This window comes from Pelophylax lessonae (assembly GCF_965119305.1).
Source record: "Pelophylax lessonae genome assembly, chromosome: 7".
In the NCBI taxonomy this organism is placed as follows: domain Eukaryota; kingdom Metazoa; phylum Chordata; class Amphibia; order Anura; family Ranidae; genus Pelophylax; species Pelophylax lessonae.
In genome coordinates, this window is record NC_138774.1 from 31882268 (window position 1) to 31898192 (window position 15925).

The 15925-nt window shown below is 44.7% G+C and overlaps 1 protein-coding gene across 1 annotated transcript; it reads left to right on the plus strand.

Annotated features, from left to right (window-relative positions):
• Positions 1 to 1066: 1066 nt before the first annotated feature.
• Positions 1067 to 15141, plus strand: LOC309560406 (olfactory receptor 8D1-like; the record flags this gene model as incomplete). The annotated part of the gene is made up of 2 exons (XM_082264043.1): positions 1067 to 1084; positions 14185 to 15141. 2 exons carry the CDS (start codon positions 1067 to 1069, stop codon positions 15139 to 15141), a joined length of 975 nt encoding a protein of 324 aa, XP_082120169.1.
• Positions 15142 to 15925: the final 784 nt, after the last annotated feature.

Here is a 15925-nt window from a genome sequence, read left to right on the forward strand (position 1 = left end):
ACGTGGATGTAGTTTTAAAAAAAAAGGAAAAAATTGAATAAATCAATTACTAAATCATAAAAAAATTAAAAAATAGCTAAATAAATGAATAAATAAAATACATAAAATAAAATGGAAGAAGTGAATCCGTGAAAAAAAAAAAAAACATTCATTTGTCTGATTTGTTTGTTTAAATGATGCAGTTTTTACACTTTGTAACAGCAGCGGCAGGTCAAGGGGTTTTTGTGGGGGGGGGGGGGGGGGGTGGGTCAGTGAGCAAGTAAATTGTTAAAAGAATTGTGGGGCCCATCTAAGGTGTGGTGCTTTCATTTGGTTAGTGGTGGTCCTCCAAGGTCCCCTGGGGGGAAAAATGGAAGTATGTGTGGTGTTGTAACATCTTTGAGCCAGTTGGGGCGCGGCTGAGGACATGGACGATTACAGTTACAATCGTGTCTAAGGACACCCAAAGACCCCTTCTGGTTTAAGCATTGTTAGAATTATATTGTTGAATTTGCACTTATTGGTACGTTTTATTGTTATGGTATTTATTCTTTGGTCAATAAAAATGGCTGCTGTGGCCGTATTAAACCCATGTCACGCAGTCCGTGTCGTTATTTTGTAGTATTAAGGACCCCAGGTTGACGAATCCTTTATTAACGAGTCAGCAGAAGTGGCTTAAATAACACTGGCCATCGTTCAACTTGGAAGATAAGCGGTTCAGTATTGCTGCATGGGGGAGTCTGCGGGGGGGGGGGGGGGGGGGACTGTTCTACTGTATATATTTTTGTCAAAGCTAGATAGAAGTAATCATTTTTTATGAATACATAAGGGCTGCAAAGTTTAATATTTACTTGGAGTTTTACTTTCTCTTTACAGTCATTTGTTTGTATTGAACATTTGCCCATACAGTAAATCCCCAAAGTCCTTGTTCTCTGAGTTTTCCTCCCATTACTTACTCTACATTTATCAAAGTGAGCTCTGCGTTATTAATCAGCTTCTCTTTGGAGATTCAATATTTACATCTACAGAGACCTTTCATCTCACCTGCAAAATTATAAAACACAAACTCCCCACCGAAAAGCGCACAATGGATTTATTTGTGCAGGTAAGTGATATCCCATCCCTGTGATAGACATAATCCCGTCATTTCCTGCCATTGCTCCTTTTTTTTTTATTCTAAATGAATTCATACATTTTGCTTAAACATAGAACATTATTTATTTCGATTTTTTTATTTTATTTTATTTTAATTTTTTTTAATCTTTTTCTTTAAAGCCTGCTTCGAGGAAACCTCTGTTCTCCTATTGTCAAACGTTCATTCTAAAAATACTAGTTGTCTGGGTTTTAGGTTAGTCCAATGGGCCTGGTTTACAAAACCTTATGTGGTTATGCCGGCACATCTGTCTCGGACAACCAGATCATATCTTCACAGTATTAAATCATATCTAAACAAACATATGGTAGCTTACATATTCTTAGATTTAGTGGCTGCATTCATTTTCATTTTCAAGGCTTTTTTCTTCAATGCCTGATCCCACCAGTAACTCAGTTCAAGGTCTATTTATAAAAATTTAGCTGGAGGAATGTCACAAGCATTTGCCCAACCAAAACACATTTACACTGTATTTTGTATAATGGGTTTATTTCCTATGATCATCAGCTCCATCTGGTGGCCATAATGCTGCATTTTCCTGAAATACCTCAATCAGGAACATACTGCATTATGGCCACTAGATAGCGCTGACATTCATAAGAAATACACCTATTAGACCATGGGTGTCCAACCTTTTGGCTTCTCTGGGCCACACTGAGTGTAGAGAATTTTTCTCGGGCCGCATATAAAATATATACTATAGTTAAGGTATACAAGTAATAAAACGGCACTGTGCCCTTCCCAAGCTGCCGCGCCCCCCTGCCCCCCAGCAAATATTTAACACAACTAGTGGATGATCCCCCCAGAGGCAGCCTCTGCCTACAGTTAGTTGGAAGCCGCTGTGGCCATGCCCCTAAATCAACTTCCTTCCTCCCCAGCAAAAAAAAATAAAATTGTCAGGAGACAGTGGGCTCGCATGCGGCCCCCGGGCCACAGGTTGGACATGCCTGTATTAAACAATATATGGGGAACATTTGTTACATCTGGGCGAAAATTGTGACATTCACCCAGATATTTTTTTTTTATAAATAAACCCCTATTGTCCCTGTAGCAGAATTCCCAGCCATTGTGCTGGATGTGGGTCCACCTGGGTTACTGCTAACAACAACAGCACATTTAGGCATGTTTTAGAAGTGTGAGCACTGAGACAATGACCAGTCCAGTATCTTTGGGTTTTTATATTTATTTAGTAACTTGGATGGGAGAAGGGATGAGTGGGATACTCCTTTGGCTCAACTATGCACAATTTGCTGGGACAACTGAAAAATGCCTGTTGGCGCTGACTTGATGCTGGCTTTATGCCGGTCAATGCCGGTCAATGCCGGTTAACGCTGGCCTGCTGCCTGTTAACACTGAACTGACTCCTGATCACCTCCTTGTGACTCAGTCCTTTTGAAGCTCCCTTTGGCACTCCTTGCTGAGGTAACTACTTTATCACTGCTGCACTGCTGAACACTTGTACGCTTCAGGGCCCGCATCGGCACTCTCTCTCACACACTTATCTTCAGGGCTTACACGCAGGCACCCCCTTTTCTAAGCTTTCTCTACAGGTAAGCTGGCTCCTGGATCCCTCTGACCTTCTGGAGTGGTCCCCTATCCAAGGTAGACCCCTGGTCAGTTTACAGTACTCACGACTTTCCTTTCCTGGAAACCCCTGCCCAGCAGCTCCACTTGGTCCTCAGCACACTGGATCCCTCTCTGTAGCTCAGCTCAGCCTTCCGTCCTCTAGGCCGACTGCCCAGGACACTTTCCTCATGCTGACAGGAGGAGAGACAGCCGTCAACCACCTTCCCGCCAAAGACACTCTGTCATGTGTCCCCCTCAGACTTATATCGCCTCCCAGGATGCATTGCGGCAGATTCTGCCCTTTGGGATAGATACAAGCCCTGGTGTGCTATCGGTCAGGTTTCCTCCACTGTCCAATAAGAGCCCTCATTGAACATAGTGGGGAGACTCCCCAAGCTCAACAGGCACACCTGGAAACACATGACAGCCTAGCTGAACAATCAGGCCCCCCTGATAAGCAGACAGGGTCAGGGCCGGTGCAAGGATTTTTGGCGCCCTAGGCAAAATAAAAATTGCCGCCCCCCCCCCCCCCCAAAGCACAAAAAGCCATAATGTAAAATAAAGTGCAAATTTTAATAGTTTAATACAAAACATTCTGAAAGTGCAATACAACATATAGTTGTTAAGAGAAAAATACACGCCACACATTTTTACTGCGGGTCTGCGACAGGCTGGCCCTCAAGCCAAAACGGCGTAGACCTACGACGGTTGCTCACCTGCAGCTATGAGCGCCTGTTGTCCCGGTTCACATTTGTGCGATGCGAGAATTCTGCGAATATGCAGCGTGATCCCGCATCACATCCGCACCCCTGGCAGTTCACATTGCCATATGCGATACGCAGGGGGGGTGTCAATTAAAAGTTAATGACACCCCCAGATCAGATTGCATCTCGCAGTGCAAACTGCATGGCTGATTTTGCACCGCACAGAGATCGCATGTAATGAAAGAGCAGTGCGCTCCGAATTACATGTGATCTCTGTGATCGCACAAATGTGAACCGGTCCTAAGTGCCGGTTCACATTATTGCGGCTGTGGTGATCACATGTAATGTCGGAGCGCACTGCTCCTTCCTTCGATCTCTGTGCGGTGCAAATTCAGCCATACACTTTGTATGGCTAAATTCGCACTGCACCCGCAGCAAAGACGCACAGGACCCTTTTTTTTCAGCCGCATCAGGATCGGATCACACAGTGGTTCACACTTGTGCGATCCGATTCTGTGCTAACTATAAGGTCTGATTCACACTTATGCGATGCGGGAAGGCTGCGAATATGCAGCGTGTTCCCGCATCGCAAACACACCCCTGGCAGTTCACACTGCCATATGCGATACGCTGGGGTTGTCAATGAAATGTTAACGACACTCCCAGTTTGATCGCATATCGCAGTACAATCTGACAGTTCGCACAGGATTGGATCGCACAAGTGTGAACCGCTGTGCGATCCGATCCTGATGCGGCTGAGAAAAGAGTCCTGTGCGTCTTTGCTCTGGGTGCAGTGCGAATTTAGCCATATAAAGTGTATGGCTGAATTCGCACTGCACACCCGATCGCATGTAATGAAGGAGCAGTGCACTCCGATATTACATGCGATCGCCGCAGCCGCACATATGTGAACCGGCACTAAAGATCGCACTGCGATATGCGATCAAACTGGGGGTGTCGTTAAAATTTCATTGACACCCCCTGTGTATCACATATGGCAGTGTGAACTGCCAGGGGTGCGTTTGCGATGCGGGAACACGCTGCGAATTAGCAGCCTTCCCGCATCGCATAAGTGTGAACCGGACCTTAGGCAGAATACAATAGGGAGCCGAGCACAAGACAAGAGAAGTAGAGAAGATTTTTTAAAACAGCCACAATAAAACAATTACAGTATACTCCATCCCAAGGATAAATGTAATGTTACCCCTCCCTCACCTCACTGAATATAGCAATTTAAAATGCACATTTTCACTCACGTTTTATGCGTGTTCAAAATGGCACCAGGTGGTCGGACAGGTCCTCTTCTCCTGGATGGATCTTCTTCCTTCTCTATCTTCCTGGATCTGGGGGTCTGGCCGGGGGCAGGGACTGGACTGGTCCTTCTTGCACTATTGCATCTGAATCTGCTGCTCCTCTGATTCAAAATGTGTCCTTCCCGCTCTGCGCCCGCCCGGTCTCCTCCCCCCGCCCGCCCGCTCTCCTCCCCGGCTCCCCCCGCTCTCCTCTCCGGCTCCCGGGCCTCCCCCCGCCCGCCCGACGTCATTGGCAGGGCAGGGGGAACCTCCACAGCTCCACTGCAGTGATGCAAAGACGCGCGGCGCTGCCTGTCACAGTCTCTGTGTGAGTGTCACACAGAGAAAGACAGAGTGAGCCGCCGAGCCGAGGGCGCCGCCGCCCGCCGAGGCCGAGCCGATCGTACTGTTAAGCAGCACAGCAGCAAGAGGGGCGCCGGCATACAGTCATTGCGGACAGGACAGACAGTGCAACTTGGTGCAACAAGTAGAATGCTGGCGCCCCCCTGCTGAGTGGAGCCCTAGGCGACTGCCTGGGTCGCCTTACAGGTAGCGCCGGCCCTGGACAGGGTCTCCCTTATGGTTTTCCTAGCACCTACCTAGAAGGGTGCTACATCCCTCTTTGGCAACAATAAGGCCCCTTTTACACATGCGGACCGTTCAGATCCACCTGTCAGTTTTTCAGGCAGATCTGAACGGATGCTCCATGCATCTCTTTGGGGCATCGGATGTCAGCGGAGACATGTTCGCTGACATCCGATCCGATCCTGTCCATCAAATCCGGACAAATGGAAACCCTATTTTCCATCCGTCTGGCGGATCAGATCGGATGAGAACAGACAGGCGGTCCGTTCTCATTCAATTCCCCCATAGGGGACAGCGGGGATCTGACACCTCGGCGGATCGATCCCCAGCTGAGCAAAACAGCTCCTTTGACAGTACGGAGCCATGTGAAAGGGGCCTTAGTCACTGTACTGTATCTATGGAAGAGCAGCATTGTCAAATCAGGCTGCTCTCCTGGTTTGGATTGCGTACAATGCCTCCTGCCCTTATCTCCATTACATAGGGTGGAGGTGTTCTGTACATCACAGAAGATAGAGCAGATGATAAATCGGATGGCATTGTTTGAGATTTCTTTTCAGTGCACAAGAAGTTACAAGGGCATCAGAATTGTGGCAGAATCAACAGGTAATTTTCTGCACTTGTAAAAACTTTACTTGTGAAAGTTTTGTAAATAAATGTAAAATAATGCAGCAGGGACTGGTAAGCTGCAATTTATTATATTTTGTGCTTACATATCCCAATCTATGTGCAGTGAATTTTCTAAGAAGTAAGTTTTGCTGTAGCATGTAAGCTCCAGCGAATGAAAGTACACGAGATAAAGGGTGGCATGCCTAAAATAAAAATATGATTTTCTTTAAGCATTTGGGGTCTGTCTGATCGTTGGTGATTTTTCACGCCTAATTAATGTAGGAACTGGATTGCACATATGTACTGATATCAATAAAGTGAACTGTAAAAAAAAATAAATAAACTAGTAGATTATAAACCATAGAGCACGCTGCGCTAGGGCATCAAAGTCTGCATTCACAAATATACTTGCTTTGGCTGCAGCCAAAACATACCTAAAATTTCTGCCCCGAACAGTTTCCTAATGATAAATACCCAAAAAAAAAAAAAAATGATAAATACCCAAGCATAGCCATTTTTTAAAGCTTTGACCCTGCAATGCAAGCCTGTCATAGAGATTTACATTTGTTCTCATTAGTCAACCACTTCAGCTCTAGGCCAATTCTGACACTTTGCACAGATATGTAAAAAATCTAAATTTTTTGCTAGAAAATTACTTAGAACCCCCAAACTATATATTTTTAAGCAAAGGCTCTAGAGAATAAAATGATGGGTGTTGCAATTTTGTATGGCACACAGTATTTGCGCAGCAGTTTTACAAACACATTTTTTAATTTTAGTGAATTGTAATGCACAAAAACACAATATAATCCCCAACTGTTTGGTCAAATATAAAAGATGATGTTATGCCAAATAAAAGATAACTAACATGTCACGCTTTAAAATTGTGCATGCCCAGGGCCGGGACAAGGGGTGGGCAGGAGGATCGGTTGCCCTGGGTGTAATAGTTTATTGCAAGGATGGGAGGGGTGCCTTGGCCCTAACCCTAAGGGAAGGGGGGGGGCGCAGTTTGGCATCCTTGCCCTGGGCTCTGGATGACCTTGTCCTGGCACTGCGCACGCCCATGGAATGGCACTAAACAATGGTATTTAAAGATATTAAGTGGCAATGTTTTTTAGGCCTTTACAGATTACCAGTTTAGAGCTACACAGGAGGTCTGGTGCTAGAATTATTGCTCTTGCTTTAAAGTTTGCAATGATATCTCACATGTGTGGTGCAACCTCTGTGTACCTATGCGTTCGGGGCAGACGTGTGCAGTCGCCTTTGTGCGCAAGCATGTTAGGGGGGGGGGTGCCAATTTAAATGTAAATTTGATTCCATTATTTATTCATTTGAGTTTTTTTTTTTTACCCAGTAACTTTTTTTTTTTAGCACTTTTATTGCTACGACAAGGGACGAACAACATCCCTTGTGATAGTATGGACAATGAAAGGTCCTCTTTATGGAGAGATCTGGGGTCTTTTAGAAATAATTTTAGATCTCCTTCACTTTTAGTGGGGACAATGGCTGCCAGGATAAATAGAGAGGGTGAATGTCCCCAGGGTGGACGCAGACAGTGATAGCGTTCCAATCGTTCCCTACCCTATCCAAAACTCAAAAAGAAATTGGGGAGAAATCCAAAATTTTTGAGTCGTCCCCAAAACAAAAGGTAGGAGGAAATCTTCCAGTGTGGACACCTGTTCTAGAGACATTGTCTAAGTAAGAGATGAATTCTCCTCACTTTGGCAGAGTGAGAGGAAGTGAGAGGAAATTTCTACAAAGTGAGAGGCAATCACCTTTTGTCACTGGAAGAATTGTCCCCATTGGAAGGTTTAACCTCACCTCTGGTTCTGGTGCAACTACCAAAGTTTTGATATCTTTTCACATTCTGTCTTCATGACAATGATCACTAAACCAAATAGAGAGAGTGTATTTACCTAGTGGGTCATAACCACGATATAAACTGTAGCACTACTAAGTTAAGATGTTATAAAGCAGCTATAAATCCTTTGTCCTAGTTCTTCAGCCAGCTAGTGTTGGGGCACATTCTTTACAGTGGTGCACATAAGTTGCAGGTTGAGGGGGATATCAGCTCAGGGGTGGCAGTGCTGGAGCAGGCGCCCTCCCCCAGCTGCCAGGGGAGTGGCGGCTCCAGGAGGAAGGGGGGCCGAGATTCAGGAAAGGTTAGACAGATTGTGGTAGTTGGGGACTCAATCATCAAGAGCACAGAGAGGGCAATCTGTCGAAAAGAGCCGGACAGTATGTTGTTTACCGGGCGCTCTAGTTCGGCACATCGTGGATCGGGTAGACAGATTATTGGGCGGGGCTGGGGATGACCCAGCAGTCATGGTGCATGTGGGCACTAATGACCAAGTAAAAGGAAGGTGGAGGATCCTAAAGAATGATTTCAGGGACTTAGGTAATAGATTGAGGAATAGGACCTCCAAGGTGGTTTTCTCTGAAATACTGCCTGTACCTCGAGCCACACAGGAGAGGCAGAAGGAGCTTAGGGAACTTAACAAGTGGCTGAAGAATTGGTGTAGGAAGGAGGGGTTTGGGTTCCTGGAGAACTGGGCTGACTTCTCAGTCGGCTACCGGCTCTTTAGTAAGGATGGGCTGCACCTTAATGGGGACGGTACAGCTCATTTGGGGAGAAAGATGGCCACCAAGTTGGAGGGGCTTTTAAACTAGGAGACGGGGGGGGGGGAGGGCTCAGAAGTAGAGTCAGTCAGGAGGGAGCAAAGGACAGAAGGCAGTAGTAGAGTCAGCAGGGACAGTAGTTCCATAACGTCAATTGGGGGGTCTGTGCGGGAAAACCTCAGACCAAACAGGAATAAACATAATCACCATTCACGATCAACTTCCACAAAACTAAGAGGGGTATATGCTAATGCCAGAAGCCTAGCTAACAAAATGGATGAGTTGGAAATGTTAGTACATGAGGAAGACATAGACCTTGTGGGAATAACGGAAACTTGGTTCGACCCCTCACATGACTGGCTAGCCAATATCCAAGGGTATTCGGTGTACCGGAAGGACAGGGTAGGAAAAAGAGGGGGAGGGGTATGTCTCTATGTCAAGAACAATGTAAGGGTGATAGAGAGGAGTGATATTACGGAAGGGATGAGTATGGAGTTAGAATCCGTGTGGGTAGAACTCCATAGGGAAGAAGAAAGGGGAAAAGTAATTGTGGGGGTTTGCTATAGGCCACCCAACCAAAGGGAGGAGGTAGAGCTGGAATTTTTATCACTATTGGGTAAAGTGGCAAAACTGGGATCAGTCATCATATTGGGGGACTTCAATTATCCCGACATTGACTGGGAAGAGGGGACTGCACACTCACAGAAGGCCCGTCTATATACAGGACATCTACATGTCACAGTTGGTGGATTCTCCTACTATAGAAAATGCAGTCCTGGATCTATTGATCACTAATGACCCAGACCTAATCTCGGAGGTAGGAGTCCAGGACAACCTGGGCTCTAGCGATCACAGGATGATCACATTTAGGGTAAATAACAATATAACAAGGCAAGCGGGGAACATAAGAACCCTAAACTTCAGAAGGGCAAACTTTCCAAAATTGTGCTCATTGATGGAAAGGGTAAACTGGGACCAAACCCTGGGATCACTGACCACGGAGGAAAAATGGGAATGCTTTAGGAACATATTAAACAAATGCATCTTGCAGTGCATTCCTTTGGGAAATAAATTTAAAAGAGACAAAGCCAAACCTGACTGGCTAAACCGTAACGTTAAAAAACTTATTAGGGGAAAAAAATGGCCTTCAAGAAATATAAATCGGAGGGCACAGTATCGACTTTCGAGCAATACAAGGAGGCAAATAAGAAAAGAAAATACGAAATCAAAATGGCTAAAATCAACTTTGAGAGACAAATAGCGGAGGATAGTAAGAAGAACCCAAAGAAATTCTTTAAATATATCTACAGCAAAAAAACTAGGGCAGAGCATATTGCACACATAATTAACGATGATGGGAGGATGGTTACAGAGGACACTGAAAAAAATGTACCAGGGGATTGGAGGAAAGCTAACGTGATACCGATATTCAAAAAGGGGCAGAGGCATATCCCGGGAAATTATAGGCCTGTCAGTTTGACATCGATAGTGTGTAAACTTCTGGATGGGATGATAAGGGACTATATCGTGGAGTTTGCTAAAGACAACAAAATCATCAGCAGCAATCAGCACAGGTTTACAAATGGGCGTTCTTGTCAAACCAATCTCTTAACATTCTACGAGGAGGTGAGCTGTGAGCTAGATAGGGGCAGACCAGTGCATGTGGTATACCTGGATTTCGCTAAAAGTGTGATACAGTTCCCCACAAGCGCTTACTTTATAAAATAAGGTCTGCAGGTATTGACCGCAGGGTTTGCTCTTGGATACGGAACTGGCTAAAAGGGCGTGTCCAAAGGGTGGTAATAAACAGCGCATACTCAGACTGGTCTGAGGTAGTAAGCGGGGTCCCCCAAGGCTCAGTCCTGGGACCAACCTTGTTCAATTTATTCATAAACAGCATTGAGGACGGGATCAGTAGTTCGATATCAGTTTTTGCAGATGACACAAAATTGGGCAGGGCAATAACAGCACAGAATGAAGCAGATATCCTACAGAATGACCTGGACAAAATATAAGAGTGGGCAACGACATGGCAAATGAGGTTTAATGTGGAGAAGTGTAAGGTTTTGCACTTGGGGACTAAAAACATAAAAGCACGATACACGTTAGGGGGGGAACCCTTGGGGGAATCAAAAATGGAGAAAGATCTGGGAGTCTTGGTAGATGATAAACTAGGCAATAGCATGCAATGTCAAGCGGCAGCTGCCATAGCCAGCAGAATATTAGCATGCATAAAGAAAGGGATGTATTCTAAAGATAAGACTATAATCCTTCCACTTTATAAAACTCTGGTCAGACCACATCTGGAGTATTCTGTCCAGTTCTGGTCGCCAGTCCTCAGGAGGGATGTGTTGGAGCTGGAGAGAGTCCAGAGAAGGCCAACTAAACTGATTAGGGGATCTGAGGACCTTAATTATGAAGACCGTCTGCAATCGCTTGATTTATTCTCCCTGGAGAAGAGACGCCTGAGAGGAGACATGATAGCTATTTATAAATATCTCAATGGTGATCTCGGCATAGAAAAACAGCTATTCAGTCGAAGAGATTGCATGCGGACTCGAGGGCATACAATGAGTCTAGAGGGGAAGCGTTTTAACCTCAGGCAACGTGAGGGGTTCTTTACTGTTAGGGCTACAAGATTGTGGAATTCTCTACCACAAGAGGTGGTTTCTGCGGGAAGTTTGGTGGCTTTCAAAAGACTCTTAGATGTACATCTCAAGGATCAGAACATTCAGGGGTATGTGAGATGATTACAGCCACACACACCTACAAAGGTTGAACTGGATGGACTATTGTCTTTATTCAACCTCACCTACTATGTAACTATATGTAAAGTACAGTGCCAGTAAAGTCTGCATGCAGTGAAAAAGGCTTCTATTCAGATATCAACGTGATTCTGGTCCTCAGAACTTCAGATGTTCACCTTCCACTCTCCCACTCAGGCCGCAGGCTGGTGTCAAGTAGGTGCACACCCAGCTAGAGAGATGTGGTCACTCTGGTCCTCCTCACAGCAAGAGGAAGTTGCTCCCTTTGGAAGCTAAGAAAATAAACAGAGCTCTCCTTTCCTCAGGGAACTGTAGGCCAATAGCTAATTGACTCCCACAACATATCTCCTCTTCTGAACCACATCTCCCAAGAGTCAGTGCAGCAACATTCAAGTCTCTTGAACTCTTCTGCTTGCCAGCTCCCTTCTGCTGAGTGGAGGTGCAATGATGTTAACTGATTCATCCTTATAATTGAAGTGGGAAGAGAGCAGCTGCAGCTCAGTGTCCTAACTTGCTCTCTCTAGCCAGCACCTGGCTACACACTACCCCTGCCAAAAATCATGGGTCCCCGAAGAAGCAACAGAGACCTATGGCATATAGTGTTTATAACTTTAAATAAGCCTGATAAACAACTAAAGGCAAACCTTAGTCAACATAAACAATATACATAAACAAAACCAGCTGATTTACATTGGCATAGGAATTGTACAAGGGAACTTCCCACCATTTGGAGTAAGGTTGTCTTTTCCATAAACCACCGATATTGGGATGGGTCACCTAGATGTGTAAGGGGGTTTGTTTGAGTCACCTCCCACCTTTGAGTGGTGAAAATGAATTCTTTAGAACTTTTACCTAATATATCATAAGCCTTTTGGGGGGCCAAATTGTTTTCTTTACTCTGCTTTTTTTCTGTTTGGATGGCCCCTCTCCAACTGGTTCTTCTTCTGGTTCTTTGGATGGTTGCAAAGTATTTGCATCCTCTGCAGTCAGGGAACTTGGAGGGCCTGCTTGACTTTCCAATGGTTGACTCTGGGGTTTAAATTCTGGAGACTCAGGCCTGTGTCTTCTTATGTTTGTTTCCTGGGGAGGAGGAGGAGGAGGAGAGATGGCAGTCTCTAAGAGTGTAGATGGCCACAACCAGTCCATGCAGGCATCTTCTCCCTTACTACTTTCTCCTTTATATGCATATGGTGGCAGATACTGAGATTTGGATGCTGGGTGTTGCCTTTAAAAAACAGTCTGAACAGGCTGTGAATCTGGTTTTTGAGGTATACAGACTGCTTCTGCTAGTGGCATTATGGCGCCAGGCCTTTAATGGGCCTGTTCTTCCTTCTGGGTGAATTTTCTATACCAGCATCCTGGGCAACTGCTTACAGATGACAAAGGGCTTGGACTTAGACCCTTCAGCTAACTAATGCTTCACAGGGACACCCTTACTTACAATGGCTCAGTTTCTTTTTGCCACCCAGCTTCCAGAGGTAGATCCCCAGTGAGGGAGATGAAAGATCCTTCTTCAGACTAGGATTTCAAACAGTGCCCTCTAGCAAAATTCATTTTAGCAATCCTCTCTAGGCCCTCAGCCCAGGCCCTGCTGGCGCCCAGACTGCAATTTTTTCTCTTTCTCAGGAGAGGAAAAACACTCTGGCAAGACCTCCCCAATTACCTTCTGGGCATTTCTTTCCATGGATTGGCTGGGACAGAATACATGTTTATACTGGACATTTGATTCTTCCTGCCCTATATTCTGGAAGCTTCTTCCAGAAGCAAGTGGTAGAAACCAAAAACCCAATATAGGATGCCCGATCAGACAAAAGTAATAGATCACTGCTCCACTGGCTACAGTGAAGTCAACAACTAAATTTAACCTGATAGCCTTGCTAAAGGGGGCGCTACAAACCTTTTCTTGAACTGTAGCTGGGAGGCACTGAATATAAACATTATGCTGGAATCCACTTTTGTGCAGACAGTATATGTTGAGTATTTTAATCTCCCTAGTGAGACAGCTCCACATACATAAAAGTGCCACAAGGGGACACTCTGGACAGAATCCACAAAGGAGCACCAAACTATTTGTTAAAAACGTCCAACTGTGCTTATTAAACGACTCAACATGTTTCAGGGCTTCTAAAATGCCCCCTTCATTGGGGCCTTGGTGATTGATTGAAGAAATGGCACAAAAACAATCTTCACAGTTAAAAGCACCTTATTTTAACCAATTTTACTTATTCTTATAGGTATTTATACAGCGTTACCAGTTTACACAGTACTTTATATATTGCATATGCATGGAAGATGGCAGCCCAAGATATTACCAGCACACCATGTTCAGATAAACAGACAGGGCACTTTTATGCCACCAACTGAAAGCAGCAACACTTCAAGGCCATTGAGGTAGTAGTGGGATGAAGAGCCCCTTGGTGGCCACAAAGCATTACTGCTTTCTATTGGTGACATTAAAATGTCATGTCTGTTTATCCGAACATGGTGTGCTGGTGACATCTTGGACTGGACTTACATACTGTACATTCATATAAAGCATTGACCTCAAGGAGCTTACAATTTAATGTCCCCATCTCACATATATACATGTATGAACTAGGTTCAGTTTAAGACAGAAACCAAATAACCTACCAGCATGTCTTTGGAGTGTGGCCTCCATAGCTACCATCCTGGATGGGATTCAAACCAAGAATCCCAGCATTGCAAGGTAAAAGTGCTAACCACTAAGCGACTGTACTCGCCATGGTTCCTAAAAAATGGAAATAGATTTTTACATAAGAATGTAGCAGCTTGTTTCAGTAGCCTCTCCACATTGATAGGGGTCTAACTCTTCCCTGTTCTATACAAAATGGAAAAAAAAAGGGGGGCTATAAATAAACTTCTACTCATTAAGTTTGTTGGTTTTCTTTTTCCAGATGTCAGATGCCTCTCAAGATGTGGGTGTGTGGAACCACACCCCGATTAAATATTTCATTGTCAAAGGTATTACTGATGTTCCCGGGCTCCAAGCCTTGGTTTTCCTTTTTGCTCTGTTTATATATCTAATTACAGTTACTGGTAACATGTCTATCCTCTTCCTGGTCTGCCTGGATACTCGTCTTCACACCCCAATGTATTTTTTCCTGGGCAACTTGTCCTTCCTTGATGTATTTTGCCTGACAATCACCCTTCATAAAATCTTATTGTCTTACATGTCTGGGGATAAAACGGTTTCTTTTGCCAACTGCATGTCACAAATGTACATCTTTTCTACTTTGACGTGCAGCGAGCTCCTCATACTGACAGCCATGGGTTATGACCGTTACGTTGCTATTTGCAACCCCTTGCTCTACCACATCATCATGAACAGCAAAGTTTGCATTCTCTTGGCCATAGTTTGTTGGGTGTTGGGTTTCATAGAAGTTATACCTCACATGTGGGCCATATCTCGATTCTCGTGCTACAAGTCAAATGAGATCAATCATTACTTCTGTGACATCTTGCCAATCATGAAACTATCCTGTAGTGACACCACTTTGCTGAAGCGCATCATTTTCATCGAGGGTCTCTTGGTAGTAAGCTTCACCCCCTTCCTCCTTACCTTCATATCCTACGTCTTCATCATAGCCACCATACTTGGGATTCATTCAACCACTGGAAGACGCAAAGCCTTCTACACTTGTTCCTCACACCTCACTGTTGTTATAATTCTGTACATAAGTCTCGTGTGCCAGTATTTAAGGCCAAAGTCAACTGACACCTTGGACTCCAACAAACTGTTCTCTTTATTTAACACGGCTGCTGTCCCTGTCCTCAATCCGTTTATCTACAGCTTGAAAAATAAAGATGTGAAGTCAGCGGCAAGAAGGCAATTGAAGTGTTTAAAGCTGTAAGAAAGTGTTATAAATTTATATTGGGGTCTTACGATGTGGAGTAACGGCTGTGACAAGTAGGGATGATCGAACGGTTCGGGTCGACCATCGGTTCGACCTGAACATTGGCTGTTCGAGGTTCGGCCGAATTTAGAACTTTTTGCCCAAAAAGTTCGGAATTCGGCAACCAGAACCGACCATAATGCAATGGAACAGGAAATGGGCTTTAAAAGCCCATGATTGGACCAGAACCATTAGCAAAAGCCAATTGAGGGGGCAGGAGAATGCTAGGAATGTGGTTGGAGTGACTAGGGGGTCCCTAGACCAATCATTAGTGAATACGCCCCTTAGTATATAAGATAGCCCCGGCAAATTCCTAGCATTGTAATACAGGGACATGGAAGAGAATGGAAGCAGTTCTGTTAAATTGGCTTCAAAAGTGTCATTTAGCATTTATTAGTGTGAGGAAAGGGATATCTAGTGTAGTTAGAGTGCTCCTTTACACTTTAGTTAGATGCAAAAATTTAGTTTCTGTAGGGAAAGTGTTAAGTGCCAGGGTGACCGTAGTGTAGTGTAGGGTGAACTGACTCTATGGCAGGGTGACCAAACCCTTCCATGTCAGGGTGAACGCTATAGAGAAAAGCTAGTTTCTCTGAAGTCACTTTCGCTGCAGGGATATGGCTTCTCACCCGTCAGCTTGCTTTTTGGCTGCAGGCGTCTATAGGGATTTTTTGAGCACATGTTTAGAGTCAGGCATGACATCTGAACATGTGTATAGGGGGTATATATACACACCCATGTATGT